This window comes from Podarcis erhardii (assembly GCF_964252035.2).
Source record: "Podarcis erhardii genome assembly, chromosome: 14".
Lineage (NCBI taxonomy): Eukaryota > Metazoa > Chordata > Lepidosauria > Squamata > Lacertidae > Podarcis > Podarcis erhardii.
Genome location: NC_138503.1, coordinates 51,735,775 through 51,761,424, shown reverse-complemented (window position 1 = coordinate 51,761,424; position 25,650 = coordinate 51,735,775). Strand labels below are relative to the sequence as shown.

The 25,650-nt window shown below is 42.2% G+C and overlaps 1 protein-coding gene across 3 annotated transcripts in view; it reads left to right on the top strand.

Moving 5' to 3' along the window:
- Positions 1-2,552: 2,552 nt before the first annotated feature.
- TTYH3 (tweety family member 3) overlaps positions 2,553-25,650 on the top strand; it is an 84,767-nt gene continuing 61,669 nt past the window's right edge. For 2 of the 3 annotated variants that reach the window (XR_014151055.1, XM_081839835.1), the window contains exon 1: positions 2,553-2,740. Coding sequence is in view for 2 of the 3 variants with exons in the window: in XM_081839835.1 (XP_081695961.1) it covers positions 2,600-2,740 (141 nt within the window). In the remaining variant the exon portion in view is untranslated. The remainder of the gene's footprint in view (positions 2,741-25,650) is intronic. The other variant, XM_081839836.1, reaches the window with a different exon arrangement.

The window sequence follows — 25,650 nt, the reverse complement described above, 5'->3', positions numbered from 1 at the left end:
TTTGGCACCTGCGGCAAACCACAAATGCCCAATGCCAGGGAAGAAGGGGTGAGTGAACATCTACATCGGGAACAGGGTGCGAAACCAGGTCAAGCTTACTTGATGGTTGGGAATCAAAGGCTGTTGTGGTGGGTGCAGAGCCCAAAGATGCCCTCCAGGAGACCAAAGACACCCCCCCCCCACTGCCCAGGTTTGCATCCCTGAGAGAGGTCACTTTGGTGCTGCAAATGCCAATGGTTTCACTTCACCCCGGAGGTGCACCCCATTGTCTCTCGAGGCGAATGGATGCGGACAATGACGTCTGTGTGGAGATGCAACTTTTTGTGTGCATGCCTCTGTGTGCACATGTCTCTCTGTGAAGGGGGACCTTTCTACGCCTATGCCCGTTGGTGTGTACGTGTGGGGAGAGCTTGTGTGTAAGAGGGCCTTTCATGCCTGTGTGTTTGTTTGTGTAGGTAGGGCCTTTTTTGTTTATATGCCTGTTTGTGTATGTAAGCGGGGGGGGGGGGCTTTTGTGTATATGCCTCTGTGTGTGTGTAGAGTGAACTTTTAATGTATATCCCCCTCACCCCGTGTGTGTGTGTGTGTAGGGGGCCTTTTTGTGTACATGCCTGTGTGTAGGTAGGGCCTTTTTTGTTTATATGCCTGTTTGTGTATGTAAGCGGGGGGGGGGGCTTTTGTGTATATGCCTCTGTGTGTGTGTAGAGTGAACTTTTAATGTATATCCCCCTCACCCCGTGTGTGTGTGTGTGTGTGTGTGTGTAGGGGGCCTTTTTGTGTACATGCCTGTGTGTAGGTAGGGCCTTTTTTGTTTATATGCCTGTTTGTGTATGTAAGGGAGGGCTTTTGTGTATATGCCTGTGTGTGGAGAGAGAGCTTTTAGTGCCTAGCCCTCTCTCACCGTGTGTGTGTGTGTGTGTGTGTGTGTGTGTGTGTGTAGGGGGACCTTTTGTGTCCCTGTCTGTTTGTGTGTATGTGTGAGAGAGCTTTTAGTGTATACCCCCCTCATGCTTGTGTGCCTGTGTGTGTAGGGGATACCTTTTGTGTATATGCCTGTGTGTGGAGAGACAGCTTTTAGTGCATATCCCCCTCTCGCCATGTGGGTAGGGGGACCTTTTGGGTCCATGCCTGTTTGTGTGTGTATAAGAGCCTTTAGTGTATAGCCTCCTCATGCTTGTGTGTGCAGGGGATACCTTTTGTGTATACTGTATGCCTCTGTGTGTGTGTGTGTGTGTGTGTGTGTGTGTAAAGAGAGAGAGAGCTTTTAGTGCATATCCCTCTCTCACCGTGTGTGTGTGTGTGTGTGTGTGTGTAGGGGGACCTTTTGTGTCCCTGTCTGTTTGTGTGTATGTGTGAGAGAGCTTTTAGTGTATATCCCCCTCATGCTTGTGTGCCTGTGTGTGTAGGGGATACCTTTTGTGTATACTGTATGCCTGTGTGTGTGTGTGTGTGTGTGTGTAAAGAGAGAGAGAGCTTTTAGTGCATATCCCCTTCTCACCGTGTGTGTGTGTGTGTGTGTGTGTGTGTAGGGGGACCTTTTGTGTCCCTGTCTGTTTGTGTGTATGTGTGAGAGAGCTTTTAGTGTATATCCCCCTCATGCTTGTGTGCCTGTGTGTGTAGGGGATACCTTTTGTGTATACTGTATGCCTGTGTGTGTGTGTGTGTGTGTGTGTGTGTGTGTAAAGAGAGAGAGAGCTTTTAGTGCATATCCCTCTCTCACCGTGTGTGTGTGTGTGTGTGTGTGTGTGTGTGTGTAGGGGGACCTTTTGTGTCCCTGTCTGTTTGTGTGTATGTGTGAGAGAGCTTTTAGTGTATATCCCCCTCATGCTTGTGTGCCTGTGTGTGTAGGGGATACCTTTTGTGTATACTGTATGCCTCTGTGTGTGTGTGTGTGTGTGTGTGTGTGTGTAAAGAGAGAGCGAGCTTTTAGTGCATATCCCCTTCTCACCGTGTGTGTGTGTAGGGGGGACCTTTTTGTGCCCATGCCCTGTGTGTGTGTGTGTGTGTGTGTTTCTGTGTGTGGCCATGATACCCCTCCGTCCCCCAGGCTCAGCAGCATCAGCATCAGCATCAGGAATGGCGGCCTGGCGGCGCCGAGGGCCTGCTCCCTGAGGCGCCATTTCTGGCCCCTCCGCCAGCCCACGAACACGGGCGGGCGGGCGGGCGAGGGAGCGAGGCAGGCAGGCAGGGAGCGGGCGGGCGACTCGGGCGGCGCCGAAAGGGGGTCCACCTTGTGGGCGGCGCCATCCGGGGAGGAAGAGGCGGCGGCGGCGAGAGGCGAGAGGCGAACAAAGAGCGCCGGCAGCCGCGCCGAGCGGAGGGAGCGAGGGGCCATGTCGGGCACGGAGCCTCGGAAGCCGGGGCCGCGGGGCCTCCTGGGCCTCCTGAACCGGCGGCGCTGAGGCGGCGCTGCTGCTGCTGCTGCTGCTCGCATTGCCCCCTCATGGCCGCGGGAAGGGGCAGCTCCTCCGGGTGAAGGAAGGAAGGAAGGAAGGCAGGCGGCGGCGGCGGCGGCGGCCCGGAGGGGGAGAAGGAGGCGGCGGCGGCGGAGGCGGCGAGCGGAGGAGGCGGCCAGGCCCCTTCTCTCCTCAGGCCGGGCATGGCGGCGGCGGCGGCGGCGGCGGGCGTGAGCTACTCCCCTCCGTGGTGGGTGAGCCTCTTGCACCGCCTGCCCCACTTCAGCCTCCGCTGGGAGGCCGTCGGCGACGACTTCCGACCCGAGGACGCCGAGTACCAGCAGGTGAGAAGGAAGGGGCGCCTCACCCCCCGGCTCCCCCTCTGGGGGGGGTTTGTGTGTGTGTGTCCCCCCCCCCCACAACACACACCGCGAAATGCACCTACACAGAAGCCATTAGGAGATTCCCCGGCCCCTTCCCCTCGCCCTAGCCAACCCAAAGAGACCTAACAAAATAAAAAAATTCCTTCCAGTAGCACCTTAATTTTTTAAATTTTTTTAAATTTTTTTTATTTGACTATGGCAGACCAACACGGCTACCTATCTGTAACTGGAACCAAAGAGACCTGCAAGCCAGCAGACCTAATTTATATATTGTCAGTCCCTTCCCCTCTCTCTCTCTCTCTCTCTCTCTCTCTCTCCCTCTCCCCCCCTTCGTCTGTTTATATTTAATTCATTTACATTCATTACCCCTCCACTCTCTCACTCTCCGTGCTTCCTTGGTTTATATTTATTTATTTAGCTATTCAATTATATTTATTTATATTATCAGTCCACGCTCCCAACCCCCAACCCCCGCCGCCGCTTGGTTTTTTTCAGACTTGTTTATATTTATTTATTTACATTGCCCATCCACTTAATCTCCCCCTTTGCGTGCTTGCCTTATTTATTTATTTAAATGATCCAGCCTCTCGCTCTCTCTTTCCGCCCCCCCCATGCATACTTTATTTATTTATGTTTATTTGTTTGTATTGTCAAGTGCACTCTCACCCTTCCACTTTGTTTATATTTATACATTTACAGCATATTCATCATCGGACTTCTCTCTCTCTCCTACCCTCCTCTCCCTTTGATTTTATATGTTCGTTTATTTATGATCGTTGTACTTAATAGCGATTTTTCAGAACACAATGTCCTGGCTTTGTACAACTGTGTGGTTTTCTTCATATAGGGATTTGCTGGTGGGGAAAGCACTGGCAGGCTCTGTTTTTATTTATCTTCTTCTAACAGCCCCTTCCTTTCATTTGATTTCCATTGCTTAAAAAGATCCTAAGCCACCCTTCATCCGAAGGGTTTCCAGGACTGCATGTAATAATAAAAAATACAATGCAGTAATAAGAGCACCATATAATGAAATAGAATAACGTTTCCCCATGTGAGTGGCAGCTGAAGTGTGGGGCAAAGACCATCCACATCCCTTCATTTCAACCTCCAACCTCACCACTTACCTCATTCTATCCCATATGGCCCCCCTCCCCGGAAATCTTTCTTTTTCACTCCCCTGTTTTTATTTATCCTCATTTAACCCTGTACCTTCTCTCCCCACCCCCTTCCCCAAACCCCATATATGCAGGCAGGGAACCTCAGTTCAGACAGAGGGGAGTTTCATATTATCCCCATTTTATATTCATCTACCTCTCATCCACACCTCATATTTTCTCATATTTCCCCATTTTGCACACATTTCCCCACATGTACAATCTCCCCCATACTGGTCTCTTCTCTGTCCACACTACACACACACACACACACACAGAGAGAGAGAGAGAGAGAGAGAGAGAGAGAGAGAGAGAGAGAACCAACATTTCCTCCACATATTCCCCTAATTAATGTTAGAATTTTGAGGGGAGAGGCAATAGTGAAACTGACAAGTCCCTTTCCATTCCTTCTAAAAAAATAATAACTGAGGGGGTTGTCAGAAAAGGAAAGAACCTCTATAATCTGAGGATAGGCTTTTATACATGCAGTCAGTTTCAAAGGAATTTTGCCATAACCTTTTTAATCATCTTTTCCAAACCTCATCTCTTTCTCTCCCCCCCCTCCCATACTCACTTTCCTATAGTGGTTCAGGCTGAGGAGACATTTTCCTGGTAATACAATTTTCTGCATTTATGTGCACCTTCACCTTTCACTGTCCTCCATAGATCTCCATCATTTCAGTTTCCTACCCACAAACCCCTGTCTGGCAAGTATAATATATTCAGCAAAATCAAGGAATAAACCCTTTCCCTCTCTGTACCACTTGAAGGTCCAAGTGGGGGTTTACACATTCAAACCATTCCCACAAACAAATTGCACACTGAACTGCGGGGGAGGGGGAGAGAGGAAAAAGCTAAATTTACCTTTTCCCCATGGCATGCTTGTTTTCTATATGCAGGGAGTTTTGTTTGTTAAGAGCAAATTATGGCAGGCAGTTTCCTGATTGCCTGACTGTCAGACATAAAAATGTGGGCTTCAGAACAGCCTTCCCCAACTTGGTGCTCTGCAGATGTTTCTGGGATACAGCTTCCATCATTGTAACAGTTTGCCGGGATGGTGAGAGTTGGAATCCAGGTTGGAGAAGGCTATTTCAAGCCTTAGGATAGTTTGGAACAGTTCTTGTATTGATCCTCCACATCTTTCTCCTACAATTCTCCAGTTCTCTTTCTTATAGCAGTTCCAGTTGAGGGCAGTTCTGCTTTGGCTCCTTCGTATTTACTGTCATCACCTCTTATCCTTTCTTTCACCCCACTCAGTTGCTGCTACCCAAAACAATTGGGGGAAATAGACCAAAGTCTGTTACACACCAAAGTATTTGGGGCTATAAAAAGAGCTGTTCCCCTTTCCCCCACAAATATTTCTTATGAGGTTACTGCTGAGAAAGGAGTGCCTCATCCCATTTGCTTTGCCTCCATACAAGAAGTTGAGTAAGAGTGACTGTAGCATAGAGACATCCTGTCTGAACCTGCTTCCTTGGGGATGAAAGTAGGGGTGTTACAAATTTTGCACAAACTCATCCATTTTGCCTCCCATGTTTTCAAATCTAGAAATGCAGAGGTAGCAGAGGCGGAATTCAGGCTTGGAGGTTGAAAGCAAGTCTCTGTTTTACAGGGCTCTTCTTTACCCATTTTGTGCATGCAGAACATTAAACTAGAGTGGTTCATGTCATTACATCCTAGGAACTTGGGAAGGACTCTGGTGATAGTGGGAAAGTCTTCCATATTGTATTTTACCCTTTGGTTTCATCATGTATATTTACTTCTGACCCAAGTATTGGTGTTAGTCTTTCACAAGGCTTATGTTCTGGGTATGTACCTAGGAAAACAAAAGGAATTTCACATTGAATTGGGCAAAGGGTACATCGAGCCCACTCTTTGGTCTTGTAGTTACTTGGAAGCCTATTGTCTCTTAGGAACAGCTTGCTGTATACTGCTTTTATTAAAATGGATGACTTACTATATTATAGCTCTGTGTTGAAATTGCAAGGATTTATTAATGGAACACTTAACCGTAATTCTCCCACCTGCACAAAAAAAATGGATCTGAAATCTCTGCTCTTGGTTTGACTAGCCTTCTAACTGAAATGCCTTTTACTTTTGCACCCTTCTTCCTGCCTTTCATTTTTTGAGTGGAGCTAACATGATTGCTGTCTTGTATAGCCATGATCTTTAGCTTGGAAAACATCGTTTTGCACCTCTTAGTGCACTTTACCTAAGGTTCAGCAAAAACCAAGCATAGAAATGGTTGTGTATCTATGCCTCCCTCTTGAACCTTGTTTCATGCATAAAGGCATTAAAGCAATCTGTTGACAAAATTTAAAATGAAGTGCAAAATAATTAAGAACCTCACTTCCAGCCCAATCTTTTTTCTGTGTGTATTCTGTGGCTTTCATTTATTCCAATGATTTGCTATGTGAAGGAATATAGGCACGTGAAGGGGAATTCTTCTTATTCTGTTTTGATACCAGTTGTGTGGCCTAAATATTATAGCCTGTCGTTGATACAAAAAATGGCACCTTCTTGGGGGAATGAATTAGATAGCCCAACTGATATTTTACATTGATATGAAACTTGATTCTCTAGGCTGTTTTCCATGGTTCATGTTTTCTGTTGCGATAAATGTATTGCAAGATCCTTAAGTGCGTGAGCCTTTGAAGGATCTGGATATAAAGAATTGGTTAGGTTATGAAGATTAAAGATGTGTATAATCTATTGAACAAGTGTGAATGCAATTTCAATAATTGGTGCATGAAAAAAATACCTATACTGTATTTGTGATTGCAATTGAAAACTCAGGACTTTTGCCCATTCTTAGTATGTTGTACCTTACTTCAACAGTACCAGACTAGGGGGAGTGAGAGGATAAATTGAGGGTAAAATCTCCTTACAGGAGAGAAGAATGTGTTTGCAGTGGTGCGATTGTGTATTTGTGTACTGTAATGATAAACCCTTGCAACTTTTCTGTGCTGAACACTTCTAATTAGGTTTCTATTGCAGAGAAATTTTTCAGTTAAGTTGGCCTGCTGAGAAATTTGGGGTCAGTTTTTCAGATGTTTTGTGCACTTAAGTGAGATAAGCATTAGCATCTCCTGTAAATTTTCTGTTGAACTTCCTGCTGGATGCAGTTGTATGTACAGTATTTTGCTGTTTCAGATCTAGCACTGTTTTTTCCTGTTCTATGTCCTGTCATGCATTGTGGGCAAGACAATAGAAGACCACCTTAAAGATCAGTCCGTTGACATTACAAGCACACCAAGCAAGTATATCTAAACAGGAAAGTTAATAATACCTGCTTTCTCCTCAATTAACCCCTGATTGTGACTGAATGCTTGAAAGTTTAAAGTGTGTTTATTAAGTTGCAAACTCTGGGAAAAAAGGCTGCCCTCTTATTTTATTTATTTTACTTAGTTTTTAGTTTAATTTCTATACCATTTAATATATTTAAAAATATATCTAAGCAGTGTGCCAAAAACTTAAGCAACAACAGACAACTTACTGTAAATATTACAAAAATACAGTTGCATATAAAAATGTTACAAAGTTACCAATATATCAAGTTCAATTCATTTTTCTTCTGACTCACCCTCCCTCTCATTCTCCAGGTTCTCACCCAGGGTCCAGGTTCTCACCTCACCCACAAATGTCTCAGAATGAGAAGAGATCCTGGAAATAGCAGTCATCTCTCTAGTCTCTCACTCTAAACTTGCTTTTTATGGGCAGCCTATAGTGGATGGTCCTTCCTCAGGCTGCCCACAGCAGTCTCCATACCCAGTTACAGGTGTATCACGTTTGTTGAGTTTCCCAGGGGGTCGAGAGGATGTGGAAAGGGCCCCCCTTCACTCATTCATCTCTTGAGGAAATATGGTTCATGCAGTCTCTTGAGGCGGCAGGAAACATTCTATATGGTGGTAGTGTTTTTAAATCTAACTATGGGCTAGAACTGGGCTTGAGGTTTCAGTTATGCCTTCTATTGATAAGTGAGCCAATTTTATCTCCTGAGAACTATAGTGTAGACATGAATTTTGCAAGCAGCTTTTTAGGTAAAGCTTGGTTTGTTTTTTTGCAACTCCTAAAGTGATAGTAAGGCATAAATGTTCACTTTTGTAAAATATATCATTTTAACATATTTTGCTTCATTGTAAAGGAAACAGCCAGCATAGCATATAGTTACTGAATGAGTTTGGATGTCCTTCCCACCATATGTGGGGTTTAATGTTGTACTCATTTTATTGCTTTGAAGTAAGCACCCTTCCTCTGTTTTAAGGAAGTCCTGGGGCTGTTCTCTGTGTGTGCACATGCACACTGAGCTTTTAACTGGTGATAAACCCCTCATGGAATGGAATGACTGCACTGCGTTTAGTTCTGTTTCTCCTCTCTGAAGAGAGACTACATAGCAGCCTTTAATTTGCCTGGAGAAAGAGGAGACAGTTGTGTACTAAGCATCTAGCTCTGCTGCATTCTGCTATTGAGACCTGATATGATCTTTATTGTAAAAATGAAGTTGCAAACTAACTGGTGACTCTTGGTTGACCTTTTCTATTGTGAAAGCCTAGTCCCCTTAGTCTGTTTGATCCAAGCTATGTGAAAGCTTTACATGTCAACATCAGCACTGCCTTTGTTTCTTTTCCTTGTCACAACCACACCTCCATCCCACATGGCTTCCCCAGGACTGTCCCTTCACTCTTTTTCACCTCAATATAAATGTGTCAAAATGTCAGTGTTTCAGACACAACATTTACATTGTGTGCTGCTGCAAGACCATATAGTATAAGGATGTAAAATATCTCCCGTTTTCATTGATATAAGGTGATGCTGCTGATTCAAAGGTAGCAGCCTCTGAAACTATCTTATCCCTGCCAGTACAAATGAGTAGGGTTCTTCTACCTTATGTTTTCATCTTTATATGTACCTACACATGAAGGTATCTCCCTTTAATCTGGGAACACACACCTTTGTTTTCCTTTCTTACCGCTTCTCCAGCTTCCATAGTCACGTCCTTTTTTCCATCCATCATCGCTAGAGGGTTAGAGTGTGGGAAGGTGGAACTCGTGGAGCTATTCTTAATCCTTCCCCTTTTCCAAGAGAAGCTCCAAGCTGCACCTGACAGATGATGTTGCTGAACTTTGAAGTATGTTTGGGGCCAGCCTGGCTGCAGGAGTTGCCAGAAGGAGGCATGCAAGGCACCACCCAGAAGTCTTACAGAGTCCAGATTTGTGAAGTGGCTTTTGACCACTTGCAACCAAGTGAAGAAGACTAGGTGCCAAGATGGCACCTGACATCTTCGCCACCTGAGGATCATTGGATCTGGACTCGTTTCACACACTAATACCCCATCTTGTAAAATTCTATCAGTTATATTTTATCTGCACAATCGGAATGAATTTCTGGAACCAAATTGCTTTTTCTGTGCAGCCTGAGCAGCAGCAGTCACCATTAAGAAAAAGGTTGGAATAGGCCAGTATATATGTGGACTGTCCCTGGATCAAGTGACTTTTCTTCTTGAAGTTCTCAAAGCTCTTAACCTAGCTCAAGGTTCTCATCTCAACTAGCCAGATGTTTAATTGAGAATCAACCACAGTCAGTTCATCATTTGAAAAATAAGACTTTAGAGTCATCTTGCCCCAAAATAGCAACTACACATATCACTTGGGTGACTGCAACCTTGGTTTAAGGAGCCATTTGGCACCTAGCTTATATACCTGAGTTTCTAACACTGGCGGAGGATTAGGATCAAAGTTTTCCTTCTCCTCGATGAGCTCTTTTCCCAGGTTGATGAACCCCATTGATCCTTGCTACCCTCTACAGCACATGCAGAAACTTCCTTCTTGACCATTGGTCCCACTATTAGTCTTGTCCGCTTAATCCACTGGAGCCTGTCTTCCCCTGCAGGGGAATTCCCTTATTCATCGAAGATTTAAGACCCATTGGCTACCCTCACCTGGTTTAGCCGGCCAGTCCAAGCCGTTCCCGTGGTGTGGCTGCTGTTGTGTGCTGACAGCCTCTAGGAGCCACATGTGGGATCTAAGTGAAGGATGGGGACCAAAGGTGGACAAACTACCTCAGAAAGTACATCACCTGTCCCTCACCAGAGGTACTACTCCTCCCCTAACTCCCCATACACCCCTAATTCCCAGTTCCCCTAGCTAAAAAGAATCTGTTGCAAAAGGACTGGGAAAGATTGTACCTAAAACTTTGGAGAGCAGTTGCCAGATCTGAGTAGTCAATATGGTGTCCTCCAGATGTTTTTGGACAACAAATCCCATCAGCCCCAGCTAGCTTGCCAAATTGTATGGGATGATGGCATCCAATAATATCTGGAGGGCAACATGTTGGGTATCCTCTGGTGTTGATAATATTGCACTAAGAATCTGATCCATATTATGGTCCCATTATATGATCATATTGTGTAGAACATTCTGAAAGATGAACCTCTACCCCTTCTCTGCCTTCTTTCCCATTTAGTATGAATCACTATGGTATAGGCATTTACGTATCATGAGATGTAAGTCATTTTCTTCCCTTTTTTCCACAGTTTAATCTCTGAGTCATGCTGCAAGGCTTCTTACTTAATAGTGAATCATAAACCCAAAGATAAAGATAAGGAGGAGTGCAGAGCCAGTGCTTCTGAGAACTTTGTGCCAATAATACTCTGCTCTGTTTCTTACCAACAGATTTTAAAAATCTGTAGGACATGACAAGCCTTACATTGTTGGGCTTAGACAACCTCTAGGGATGCACACAAATAAAGTTTTTCCCCACCCACCCCAATTTTTGCTAAAGTGAATTGGATTCTGTTGATTTGCTGTGAGTATAACTGTACAGAAGCTTCCAGCAGATGTGGTCAGATTACCGTAGTTGCAAGTAGCTCCTGTTCAGGAAGTTTTTTTTTAAAAAAATCAGTATAGCAGTTGCTAATGGAATATCTTAAGAGTGACTGCTGCTTTAAGCCAATTTTTTTTCTAACAGGAGTCCTGGCAGGAGCTGTTTACATATTTCATTATAATTGTATTTTTATCTACAGTACTATGCCCAGATATATGGCGTTTTATAAATCTCCTAAGCTAATTAGGGGCCATGCATTTGCCATATGCAAGCTTGTCAGTGCAACTTAGTCTCTTTGTGTAAAAAGGGCTGCTTGTTTCATGGGATTAGATAATACAATTTTTGCCCAGACTTTGAGGTCTGCCCACAACTATCAAATTATGTTCCTTTGCAGTTTTGTTTGGCTATCAAACTGGAGATTAAATGGCCAGTTTTTATCCTCTGGAAATTCTTCTGTTTCCCTATATATGGTGGGTGTCAGTCTCTTAAATGTGGTAATAATATAAATCTGGGTATTGATTGCACAAGTGTGTGATAACCGGTAGTTGCTGTAAAATTGCTGCTATTGTGTACCATGTCTGGAGATAGATTTAAAATGCTGCTGCTACAAATTCTGTACTACAATTTGTCTCTACTGTCTGGCTTTAGCCAGGGAATTTGTCTTCATTGTACTGAGCAAATGCCATGAAGTAGCTATGTAGTGTTTAAACACAGGGTTCCAGGTTTTTCTCAGCTGGCTGGTCTTGGGCAAGTCCTGTATAGCTAACCCAAAGTAAATTGTGAGGAGAAACTAAATGAGAATTATAAAAGCATTCTGTACACCAGGGGGAAAATGGTAATAAAAAAATGGCAATAAAGCACTTGCTTCAGTCTTGAAACTTAACAGTTGAACTCCAGAGTCTGCCATCACTTTTCTATTCAGCTCAGGACTGTCTGCATCTTGGAAGTCTTTCCTAGCCCTTCTAATTGAAATCCTTTCTTTGGATTTGAGAAGCGAAACTTTTTTGCATGCAACTGTGTACTCAGCCACTGCGCTGTGGGTTTTCTCCTTAAGTCAGGAACAAGATGTTAGAATTTGAACTGACCCCATTTTCATTTTAAGCTAAGTGCCCTCCCTAAAGCAGGGGTGGCCAACTCCCAAGAAACTGCGATCTACTCACAGAGTTAAAGACTGGCAGTGATCTATCCCCTTTTGGGGGTTCAGGTCAAAGTTGGTGAGCTTCTTTTAGGGAGGAGGAAAGCCCTGTTTTTGGGGGTGCAGGACAAAAGTTTTGAGCTTTTTTTTAGGGGAGCCAAACTTGTTGAGCTTCTTTGGGGGGAGCCAGTGATCTACCAGTCATCTACCACAGGCGTCCAGTGATCTACTGGTAGATCACGATCTACCTGTTGGACGTGCCTGCCCTAAAGGAACATTGTTTTTCTGTAACTACCTCAAGAGCATTGCGGACTAATAATGCAGGGTGAACATTTTGGAAATAGAATAATAAATGGGAAGCAAAAGAGTATCATCGTCTTATCTGCTAAGCAACTGGTACTTCAACTCCCGAGCACCTATTTCAAGTGTAGATAATTTGCATCTACTTTTGCATCTGGCACTGAGTCCATAGGTTGCAAATTTAAACTATCACTTAAGTCCATTTGTCATAACTCTTAGGCCCAAATAAATATTGAGAATTGCAGTCACTGAGCGAGCTAGGGATCTCTATAGAATGCTCAATGTCCTTAATAGCTGCCAGGATTTCCTCAAGCAGCACAAAGTGTAATTTGAACCAAGTCTCAAGATGCAGAACCTTAAAAATAAAAAGTCTGCTTTTACCTTGAAAATTACAGTGCTTGGAATGCAGCTGAACATGGATACAGTAGCAGGTTTTTCATACATCTAAGTAGCTACAGTTTCCATGATGGCTTGCACTGTGGCGCTTGCCTTAAAATATGTATCCATTTGGTAGCTATGAAAGAGTATTAAAAAAAGTTTCAAAATGTCAGGCTAGTTACAGTTATAGATCTTGCTGGAGTTGACACTTTCCCTTGTATTGCACTAATATTGTTTTTAGACTGAGTATATTGCGTTTTAGTACTCTGAATTCCAAAGTAATTCCCATTTGCATTCAATCAAACCAGTCAGTCAGCTATTATTTTTGCATGCTGCCTTTCCATAGTTAAAACCATGCTCAAGGTGACTTACAACATGTAAAAAATCACATAATTGCAAACATAACAAGAGTAGTCATAAACAATAAATAAAACATCAAAAAGCACACAATTTCCACATAAATCATAAGAATATCTAAATAAAGATACAAAAAAGTCATATCAATAACAGTAACAACGCCCCCCCCCCCATCAACCTCCTAGACCAGGGGTTTCAGGACTCTAGGTGGGCGGTAGGGGGTTCTATGGCACAAGCTGAATCCTCTTTCCATTGAGCACTGGTGGGCGTTAAGGAAATTTTACCATCAAGAAAGATGCATTAGTGGGCGATAAGTATAAAAAGGTTGACTACCCCTGCCCTAGACAATATACCTCAGCCCAAGAGTCCATGTAAATTCACTGCAAAAGCATCCTTGGGTCTTTGATTTCTTTTAAGAGATCTTCCCAAATAACCTACGAGGAGCCCTATTGGGTCAGATCAAACACCCATCTAGTTCAGCATCCTGTTATGATAGTGGCCAACCAGATATGTATGGAAAGCCCATAAGCTGAATCCGATTACAAAAGTACTCTTCCCCACTTGTACTCTCCAGCAACTAGTATTCAGAAGCATACTGCCTCAGATCCATGAATAGATCCATTCATCTTTGATGAATTTCTCCAATCCCGTTTTAGAAGCAATACAAGTTGGTGTTCATCTCTACATCTTGTGGGAGCAAATTGCATAGTTTAACCCTGTGTTGTGTGAAAGAGTGCTTTCTTTTTGTCTGTCCTGAATCTTTCAAACATTCAGCTTTATTGAATGACCTTGGGTTCTAGTATTATGAGAGGAAGGGAAACTTCTCTATCCACTTTCTACACACCACACATCATTTTGCACCTCTGTCATATACCTGTATCCTTTCTCACCTTTTCTATAAACTAAATGAGCTCAAAATGTAGCAACCTTTCATCAAAGGGAAGTTGTTTCAGCCCCTTGATCATTTTGGTTGCCCTTCTCCGGATATTTTCCAGCTTTACGGAATCGTCTTTGAAGTGTGCCAATCACAACTGTACAAAGTGTTCTAAGTGCAATTGCACCATAGATTTGAATAACAGCATTACAGTATTGGCAGTTTTATTTTTAGTCCCTTTTTTAATGATTCTCAACATGGAAGTCACATTTCTCATGGCTGTCAGATGCTGGGTCAACATCTTCAATGAGCTATCCACTATGACCCCAAGATATTTCTCCCTCGTTAAAACCCTGGAATTGGATAAGCAAAGTTAGGATTTATTTTTGTGTGTGTGTGTGTCAGTGTGCATTGTTTTGTACTTTCTTATAGTGAATTGTATTTGCCATTTTAATGTCCTTTCACTCAGTTGGGACAGACCTTTTGGAGCTCCTCAAAATCCTCTTGTTATCTGTCTCCAAACATGGGATACAAAACATGTTTTAAATATTGTGTTCTTTCTGATAGTTTGCTACTTTCATGTTTTGCAGGCATAATTCTGTGCTGAGGGATGTGAAAGTTGCCAAGTCAGTTTCCAGACTCTCCCCTCCCTTATGCTTCCCCAGCATTACTAGATTTCCAGTTCATTAGCATTTCCCACATGATGTGCTCTTCTACCCTCCTGCCTCAAACTTTCCAATGAGAACTGATGTTCTCCCTCTGTCAACAGATGAATGTGGTGATGCCTGATAAAGGATTGTTTCGTATTCTTGGAAAAGTGACAACAGTGAGGCAGAGCACATAGCCAGGAATTTGCCTCTCCAAATTCATATGTTGAAAGAAATATATTTGGGAAGCTCATTCAAGTGCAGGTTTGTATCAGCTGACACATCTTCCACAAGCATCTGGTGTGCAGACATAGGGAAGTGAAAGGTTTTGTTTTATTCTTTTTTAAAAAAAGAGAAGTACAAATCGACTTGTTTCAGTCAGACTGTATCTGTGTGCTGAAATACTCTCTTGGGAGCTGTCTACTACTGGAAACTCAAGACTGTAGTTCAGAGTCTGCTAATTAGAAAACCAGTAGGTTTGAATGCATCATTCTTTAGCAAACAGTACTCTCAATTGGTGCAAAGTAGTCACTTAAAGTGAATTATACTCTGTGCTGGAAAACTGACCTTCGCCTGTCTCATACTGACAGAATTGGGATGGTTGTTGTCTTTTTTGTTAGCTCTGGTTCTCCCCTTCCCATTTTCATTATGCATGTGGTCTATGGAACACAAATGAGAAAAGGGTAGACCATAGTTCATTGGTAGACCACTTGGAACCTGCAGGTTGTTAGGCTTCTGGTATAGCATGTTGGAGCTGATCCTACAAGGCATATCTGGTACTGTATTCTTAAGCAAGTGGTTTACAAATATATATAAAATTAAAATTGTCAATAAAATACAAGGTTAAAAACAGGTATTTGGAAAAATTCAAAATATAATTAAAAGCAATAGTTAAAAACAAATTAAAACATTGTCAACTTTTCCATGTTTGGATAGGCTTGAGTAAACAATAATATTTTTAGCTCACCTTGAAAAGAGTACAGTGAAGGCACCTGCCTGATATCAGGTAGGAATTTCCAAAGTGTGGGTGCTGCCACACTGTTAGATCCATTTCTTACAGGAACAGAACAAATATTATGTGGCACCTGGAACAGTGCCAGCTCCACATTAATGTAATGTGAATAACCTCTTGTTGAATCTTTCTGAGTATTACTACAGCAGTCTTTGCATAAGGGAAATCATAGCCTGCTTTTTACTATGATTGAAAACGACACTTGCACTGGTTTATGTACAGTACTAAGGCCTTGTGTTTTGAATCACTTTAGCTTTTACACTATTTGTACTGCAATCTTATAAATGGTTATCCTGAAATAAGCCCTACTGAGTTGTGGTGGGACTTATTTGTAAATTAGAGGATACTGGATTGCAACCTTAATTATATCCTGAGGCATGTCAGAGAGGTTCTTTAATCTGTGATGTTATCTAGGAAGTGCTATGGTGCTATTAACGATTACCTGCAATCAAGGCCTTCATCTTGGCTTGACAGCGTGTGATCTTTTCAACTGCATTTTTGAGTTCCACATTCAGATTTTCAGAGTTTATGTTTTACTCCTTTAGGCTAGGATGGGGAACTTGCATGGCCCTTCACATATGTTGTTGAACTTCAACTCCTACTAACCCCAGCAGTATGATGGGAGTTTTAGTCCCACAACACCTGGAAGGTTCACCACCCCTGTCTTAAGAAATAGTTTGAACTTGAGAGTTCATAAGAAGTTACAGTAAGAATTCTCTCTCACACTTTTGTGCATGTGTGGTGGTGGGTTGCCAGAAGTGTTGACTGTTGTTAATTGTGCTGGTTTGCTGAAGTAGAACAAGGGTGCAGTGTGTTTGCTGCTGCTGTTTTTCTTCTTTCTCCAGTTCAGTTTTTAAGAAAGCCTGAGAAAGTTGATGGAATTTATGAAATTCAAGCTGTGCTGTAGAGGAAATCTGTTTTCAATTTTTGCCTGGTCTCTGGGAGACTCAAACTGAACTATAATTGTTCGAATTTGCAGAGTAGGGTGGGAGTGCGGAGCCAGATAGTGAATGCAAATGTACAGAGTAAGCACTTTGCAGACTTTTATCTAGCTGCTGTGTATTCAAAGGCATTTTTAATGACTTCATCCAAAAGCCTTTGTGTTCAGCTGCCTGACTTGAAGTGGCATTTCCCTACCAGGTTCAATCCACCTGTCACTTGATGGAGGGGCAGAACCTTAATGTCATGTTGCATTATAATATGATGGAGAATGGGTGGACTTGTTTCTGAAGCCTTCTATCATTCCTTTAAATAATGAAGTGAGAAAGCGATTAGCAACTGTAAAATCAAAGCCTAGTGTAAAACTCTTTGGTTCAATGCATATCCAATGGAATTAACTCGCTAAACCATCTGATAAGTACTTCTGAAAATTATTCCATCAGTATAATAGAATAGTGATCAGGTGCAACAAGCTACAATCCTTGACTTAGTGTAACATCAACTGGGGGATGTGATTTATTTCACTCAAAAAAACCATAATTTGAAGTCAAGAATGGTTCTTGGCTTACCAATCATGGTTGGAGGGGTAGTGATGATTTGCATGTGTCCCACTATATTTCTTCTTTTACTTTAAATAATAGAGCTGGATGTGATTTCACAGTCCACCTTGACAGTCCACAGTCCTGTCTTACTGGTTTCACTTGTGGCAACAAGTAGGATTACTGTTCCGAGTTGGAAGCTTTGTTGAGCATCTAGAACTCTTCTTGATTTTCGTTCCTTCCTGGCTAGAATTTAGATCCTTGCAAAGTTCAGTACAACATTGTTTGGTGCCTGAGAATTTGATTGCTTTCGTCAACGTGTGTTTAAATTCTTCAGCTGCAAGAGGTAAAAAACTTAATCGGAAAAAAGAAAGATTATTGGAATTCCAGATCTCTGGTATATGTAAAACTGCAGATGTACACCATTTTCATCCCAGAGCAACAACTGTGAGCATTCTGATATCTGACTGGAAGGGACATAACTTGAATGAAAAGCTGTTCACCATATTTTGGGTTGTCTTCAGAGTTGGACTGAATGTATAATATGAAGAACACGAAGTAATGAGGAAATATGGGACCGTTTTTCAGGAAGCCTATGTGTAATGGAACAAGATGACTTTCAAGGTCTTAATAAAATGGAATATAAAACCAAAGGTCTGTGTGGTGTGTGTGCTTTCTGTCTCTCTCTGACTTCTATTGTATAGTACACCTGTGTGGCATTTTTCAACAAAAGAACTTTTGCTGGAGCAACAGTTAAAATCCCTTTCCTTTTTAAAAGTTGGCTTGGGGATAGGTAACGTACCACAGCCAAGGTTCTGAGATGCTAGTTCTCTGCTTATTCTCTAATCAGAAGGTGGAGTGGGGAGTGACATTGTGTAGAGATCTTTAGAAAAGCCTTTTAGAGAGCTGGTTTCTGCTTTCATTATCTTAAAATACCCTATTAAATGCCAGGGAAAATCTAGGTATTGTCTACCTTCTGCTGTTGCAGGGAAATAAAAGTAATGTTCTTTTCTTTCTTGCTTCTCAGCATGTACTCCTAGCATGGTCTTTGACATCACTTTACCTAATTATAGCTTACATGAGTGGGCAGAAGATACTATTATTCACAAATGGACCGCTACCCTATTCTGGTGCATCACCTATTTCCTGACTGCTAGAATTGTTGCAAAGAATGCTACTTAGGTCTGATCTAGCAAGGAGGTATTTATACTCTCGGGCAGCAGAGAGTATATGTGCAGGGTCACATAAACCAATTATGCCTTAAATGTTGAGAAAACTTAAATATGCACCCTTACTTTGTAGATAGAATGTATCAATCAACTACAGGAATTCTGTTGTGATAAAAATCCAATATTCATATGAGGGCAGCCCCAACATCACAAATAATGTGCAAGCTTTTGAGTTCCTCCATAACTTTTTCAGGCTTTTTCAACCTTAGGTGTCCAGATGTTGCTGCATTATAACTCCTGTCATCCCTAGCTAGTGGATCAGTGGTCAGGGATGATGGAAGTTATAGTCCAACAACATCTGGAGACCCACGGTTGAGAAAGGATGTACTAGATCAGTCTTTCTCAACATTGGGTCCCCAGATGTTTTTGGCCTACAACTCCCATCATCTCTAGCTAGCAAGGCCAGAGCTCAGGGATGATGGGAGTTGTAGTCCAACAACATCTGGGGACCCAAGGTTGAGAAACACTGAACTAGACAGTGAACAGAGCAGAGTTGCAGTGGGCAGGATTGATGGGTGATGCTGAAGCCAAGGGGTCTGCATTTGGTCATAGTCTTAAGATCGATAGGGGAAGGAGGTCTTAAGGCTATGATCAGATGCATACTCCACAGTTTCAATTTTTATTCTGCCCTCTCCATTGCTCTGTTTTACCTTAATACGTCACTCATCCATGGCTTCATTGGAAATGAGGTAGCCCATCTGGCCTGTATTATTACTGAGACCTGGGCGCAAGTTGGGCAGAGTTGATCTGACTCAGTACATATCTGGATATTTGGTACAACATCAACCTCATTTGAAGGGCCAGGGTCCATAAAATTTCGATCTTGCTCGCTAGGAAACCTCTCTATTTGCTTGTGGGTTATATCTTTCCAAAGACCCAGAAAGTATTCTTGTGAGTTACAGCAGATATAGGCCATTGCTGTATGAGAACTATATATGTACCAATTTTTTTTTTTTTGTCAAAATGTCAGTTTTTCTTTTTAAAGCCTTAACAAATGAGCCAGTTACTAGTTTATCCCAGCATGGCATCTTAAAATTGCTCGTAAGATATTGTTTCCTTCTGACAACTACCCCATAAAGTTATTGTGAGAATAAAATGGGGAGGAAGAGAACTTTCTATGCCACCTTAAACTGCTTAGAAGAAAAGTGGGATATACATGTAATAAATTGGCTATTTTGATAATTTTTAATGCATTTTGCAGGATAGGAAGTGGGGTTTGCATGAAATGTGTTGGGAAGCAAACAGGGTAGTTTGGATGTAAATTTAAGTTCCTGCTAATTGCATTTGCAACAGGAGATGACACTTCTGAGGTGTTACAGTAGAATCCACATTCTTAAAGAGAAGCTTGAAGGGAATTTATATAGAGTGTTAAATATATGATCTATTCTTATTGGTTTATTTCATCCTTTAGGACTCTAGAGTGAAAAAGAGAGAGATTCCAAACATGCTTTTGCTTGTAATATAGAAATCATTTTTATGTTTAAGGGGGAAACTGTAGATGATGCAACCTGAAGCATAATTTCCATCATGTCAGGAAAATGATCTAGTGGATAAGATATAATTTCCTAGGTTCACATCTTTCCCAAATTGCTGGGGATACTGTGGGCTATAAGTCAAAATAAATAATGGAGAGATAAACACATGTATGTGCCATGCCAACAGCTTCTTTCATTTAAGACAACATCACCACCAGTTCTTACATGCAACTATTTGTATTGGGTGCATATGTACTGAGCCAAACTAGGTGCAGTTTTGAGTAATGCAATGTAATTTTGTAGAAACTGTTAGTTCAGTAATTACGTAACTGTCACATATTAATGGCGTTGTTCCTGAAATCAGTGTGCAAATACAACTCACACTACTTTCATCTCAGAGACATTCCTTTTGGTTTAGTAAATGTAAAGGGACCCCTGACCATTAGGTCCAGTCATGACCAGCTATGGGGTTGTGGCGCTCATCTCGCTTTATTGCCCGAGGGAGCCGGTGTACAGCTTCCGGGTCATGTGGCCAGCATGACTAAGCCGCATCTGGCGAACCAGAACAGTGCACGGAAATGCCGTTTGCCTTCCCGCTGGAGCGGTACCTATTTATCTACTTTCACTTTGACGTGCTTTCGAACTGCTAGGTTGGCAGGACCAAGCAACAGGAGCTCACCCCGTTGCAGGGATTCGAACCGCTGACCTTCTGATTGGCAAGTCCTAGGCTCTGTGGTTTAACCCACGGCGCCACCTGCGTCCCCTTTTTGTTTAGTACTACACACAAATTTGGCACTTGTTGAACTCAATGTGTTAATGTTTTATTTAACTACTTTGTTGAAATGGAGAAAAGCTACTCCGAAAGCAAGAAAGATTGATCAAGCTCAGAGTTCGAAACTCCCATTCTTCTAGGCGCGTTTTGCGGCAGGGAATTTAATTAATGCGAGCAGTTTCTGAGCTCTGGGTGCACTACTGCGCCTAAGATTTCAGATTAAAACTGCCACTGCTGCAATGAAAGGAGGACTTTTTTTTCTCCTTCCCCACTTCCAGTCACTTTCTGAGGACTGGAGAAGGGACCCTCATAGAAATATTAGGGGGGTGGGCAGGGGAAGCATGGCTTTTTTTCAGTCTTCAGATGAGGACTAGACCATGTGAAAAATGAATATAAGATTTTAGCTGCAATTCATTCATTTTCAGCTTTGTATTCTTGTTACAAGTAAAGCGCGCCTAGACATTCCATTGTGGCGCCCATAACCTAGCTTTAAGGTGTCATTTAGCTCTTAGCTTTCATATCTGTTTCTAACACTGATCAAGCTGACTTTGTACTTGTAATTGAACTAGTTTGTATTATGTACAGTTTAAAAACTGATGTATTGGGTAGACAAGCCCTTAGGCTAGCTCTGCACATTCACTGTGATCACTTTTATACAGAAGCAAAGCATCCATAGTTAAACTATATACAAGCTTAAACAAATCCCTTGTGAGAAAAAACCTAATTCATTGTCCTAAAAAGTCAGGCTAGTTAAAAATCTGCCAGGGGACAGTATTTATATTTTAACTTTAACTTTTAAAATCAAAACTGGTTCTCAGTGTAGCAGATAAACAGTAGAATAAAAACCACTTTGGAAGGATAATGTATCTTGAAAGGTGCTTTGAAAATCTATTAAATATCTATGAAATACAAGAAATTAAATAAACTTTTAAAAGCTTAGCAAATCATGATTATTGGGTGAACACGAATGGTATTGCCTCAGGGTATGGCTCTGAGTAGGTCTTGCACTTCTTTGAAGAGCTGTTGACATGTTATCATAGGAAGTATTGCTCTGTCAAAACAGCAGATTACCTTGCACCTGCGTCAAGCTGCTAATTATTCTAGTGGTGGCAGCATGAAGTATCTTGGGAGGCATGAGCTGCATTCCTAAAAATACCTTCCAGATTGGAGGTGGGGTTTCAGATGCTTCTGGCACCTTGCATACTGCCTTTTCCTGCATGAGGCAAATCCAGTTCAGACTGTGCCTGGTGTGTGTTGATCGCGAGAGATTGTCCTAGGCAGGGGCAGACTGCTACTGTATTTACCTTCTCTTTTGTCAAAATATAAGGACTCATCATATAAAAACAACACAGTTTGTACTTGGTGTAGCATTTGATAAGTTATGAACCAAGCCCATTTTTCTAACATACAGGTGAAACTCAAAAAATTAGAATATCGTGGAAAAGTTCATTTATTTCAGTAATTCAACTTAAAAGGTGAAACTAATATGAGATAGATTCATGACATGCAAAGCGAGATATGTCAAGCCTTTCTTTGTTATAATTGTGATGATTATGGCGTACAGCTGATGAAAACCCCAAATTAACAATCTCAGAAAATTAGAACATTAAATGAAATCAGCAAAACAAGGATTGCAAATAGAGCAATATTGGACCTCTGAGAAGTAGAAGCATACATATGTACTCAGTACTTGGTTTGAGCCCCTTTTGCATCAATTACTGCCTCAGTGCGGCGCGGCATGGATGCAGTGGATGTGTGGCATGGATGCTGCATCAGTGTGGCATGGCATGGATGTCTCAGTGCAGCGTGGCAGCCTGTGGCACTGCGGAGGTGTTATGGAAGACCAGGATGCTTCAATAGCAGTCTTCAGCTCTTCTGCATTGCTTAGTCTCATGTCTCTCATCTTTCCCTTGGCAATGCCCCATAGATTCTCTATGGGGTTCAGGTCAGGCGAGTTTGCTGGCCAGTCAAGCACAGTAATCCCATGGGCATTGAACCAGGTTTTGGTACTTTTGGCAGTGTGGGCAGGTGCCAAGTCCTGCTGGAAAATGAAGTCAGCATCCCCATAAAGCTCATCTGTGGAAGGAAGCATGAAGTGCTCCAAAAGCTCCTGGTAGACGGCTGCGTTAACCCTGGGCTTAATGAAGCACAGTGGACCAACACCAGCTGATGACATGGCTCCCCAAATCAACACAGACTGTGGAAACTTCACACTGGACTTCAATAATCTGGCATTGTGTGCCTCCCCATTCTTCCTCCAGACTCTGGGTCTTTGGTTTCCAAATGAGATGCAAAAGTTGCTCTCATCAGAAAAGAGGACTTGGGACCACTGAGCAACAGACCAGTTCTTTTTTCTTTAGCCTGGGTAAGACGCTTCTGACATTGTTTCTTGTTCAGGAGTAGCTTGACAAGAGGAATACGACATTTGAAGCCCATCTCCAGGATCCGTCTGTGTGTGATGGCTCTTGATGCACTAACTCCAGCCTCATTCCACTCCTTGTGAAAGTCCCCAACACATTTGAATGGTCTTTTCCTGACAATCCTCTCCAGGCTGCGGTCATCCCTGCTGCTTGTGCACCTTTTTCTTCCACACTTTCCCCTTACGGATAACTTTCCATTAATGTGCTTTGATACAGCACTTTGGGAACATCCATCCTCTTCTGCAATTACCTTTTGAGGCTTTCCCTCCTTATGGAGGGTCTCAATTATGGCTTTCTGCACAACTGTCAGGTCAGCAGCCTTCCCCATGATTGTGCTTCCTGCTGAACCAGACTGAGAGACCATTTAACAGTCAGGAACCCATTGCAGGTGTTATGGACTAAATAGCTACTGCACCTTTTCACAATATTCTAATTTTCTGAGATTGTTAATTTAGGGTTTTCATTAGCTGTAGGCCATAATCATCACAATTATAACAAATAAAGGCTTGACATATCTCGCTTTGCATGTCATGAGTCTATCTTATAAATTAGTTTCACCTTTTAAGTTGAATTACTGAAATAAATGAACTTTTCCATGTTATTCTAATTTTTCAAGTTTCACCTGTATATTTGCACCTACCCCTCTGTCATTAGTGTGAATTTATGTTACTGTGGCTTCTCATATTCCATAAGTGTTAATAAGCAACTTCCATGTTACAGCAACATGGGTTCTTTTTGTTAGGATATTTCCGTTCCACCTTAAAAGCGAGCAGGATGTTTGTGTCACAGCCTGTGTATTTCCTGTTCACAGGATGTTTCTGTTTGTCTATTGCTTTCGTTTCTCTCTCTGTGCCTGAGACACCGAAGCAGGCAGTCATGTTTTCTTTGTTCTGACCAACACTGAATAAAATTGTAAATAATGCTCTCCTGCGTGCATTTTTCGCTGTGCATTATCTGCTGATAGAGCATGCACCAGCTCTGGAATGTGGCGAGCTATTTCTGGAGCTCGTGTCACTAATTGAATGATACTGCGTGTCTACGGGAGGTCGATGGATCGCAACGGAGACGACGTGGGGTCATGATGGCCTCTGTCTCCCTGGCAGTACCCCAACACTTTTATCTTGCTTTCAATGGTTGCTGTAAAATATTGAAGTTTATTTTTGTCATTTTTACTTTAAACAACTCAAAAATGGGTTTTGGTCATAGGAGCATTCTGTGTATTGGACAGTAGCTCTTTTCTAAATTTGAATCCTGGATTGGAATTTACAGTGGTTTTAAGAGCTATTTGAGGGGAACTTTATGCCAGTATTTTTGCATATACACAAATTGAGCTCTTCACTTTTAAAGCTTCAACTTGTTTTTTGCTCAGTGCTTATGTGAATTGTTCAAAAAAGGGCTTTGTGTACTGCTGCTCCTATTGTTAACATTTGACTGTACTGCTTGAACACCTCAATAATCCTGAGGTCAGAAGCCTGTTTAAAACACACCATGCATATTTTACATTAATTCATTTATGGTTTGAGTCTTGAGAACTTACCTAATAACATTGTGGCAGAAGGTCAACCTACTTTATCTTCAGACACACTATTTAAATATATGTGTGCATCATGTTCTGTTGTGTTTACAGCACTTTCTTTCTATAATATTGTGCTTACAAATCTCTTCTTTTTTTATATAACTGTCCTAAGAGAGTCTGAGATCCAGTCTTGATCTTTGTTGTTGTTGTTGTTGTTGTTATATTCTTTTCGGTGCTGTCTAGGCATTCTCCCCACCATTGCAAATTGTGCTTAGTTTCATTGATACAATACAATACAATTGTCTGACAGCTAGAAAATTACTTACCTCCACTAAGACTGTCATTTTAGGGGAGGTAGTGGATTGCATTGCACGTTTTGGAGGGCCTAAAAAATGCTAGATTCTCATACATGATCAGCATTATCAAGGATCCGGAAGGAAGGGACTGACATACAGAACTAGAGACTGGATTAAAGGGAGAATTTTAGCCTAGGTTGCCAAATGGTTTCTTCGCACAATTCAAAGTGGTAATTTTGACTTCCAACACCCTATACGACTTGGGTAAATTATGTCACTTGTTTCTATATGAATCTGAAAACTGGTGGCAGAAAGACTGCTTCCTGCCCTTGCTTATTTGTTGGGGTCGGGAGCCAGGTGGTAATGCAAAGGGGTGATTGTGGAAAGACTTTAATGAACCTTTGCAGCATGTGCTGCTTGTTAATTAAAAGAAGTAGTTGTTAAAACGCAGCGCTTTCTTCTCATCCCCCACATGCTTGCATGTGCTGGGGTGGGACAGAATTCCCTCTCAGTTGTAATCTTAGCTGTAGGCTTAGTAGCAAATGCTGAATACCAGCAATATTTTCTTCTACTCCATAGTGCTTCTGAAACACATTTCACTACTGGATAGCAATGTAACATTGAGAAAGAAGCATATGTTAGTGGTGTAATCTTACGACACTTGCCGGACCTTGCCTTTCCATCAACCATCATCTTTTTTTCTGTCTATGTAAGGGAAAAGGCTGATCTGTGCATATATCTTGATATCTGTGCAGCTGCTCAGGCACAGCTCTACGGTCTAATCAATGGCTGGTTGTGCTTTGTGTGTCCCTGGGTTTGTTGTGCAAACTGGACAGAATGTAGGGCAAGACAGCCACCTGTTGGGGGATGCTCTATGTTGAATTTCCTACATAAAGCATGGGGTTGGACTAGATGGCTTTTAAAACACCCTTTGGCTCTACTGTGTATGGTTACTACTATCAATTGCATTGCTTGGCCTTTTGGCTCCACTCCCCTTCTCCCCTGA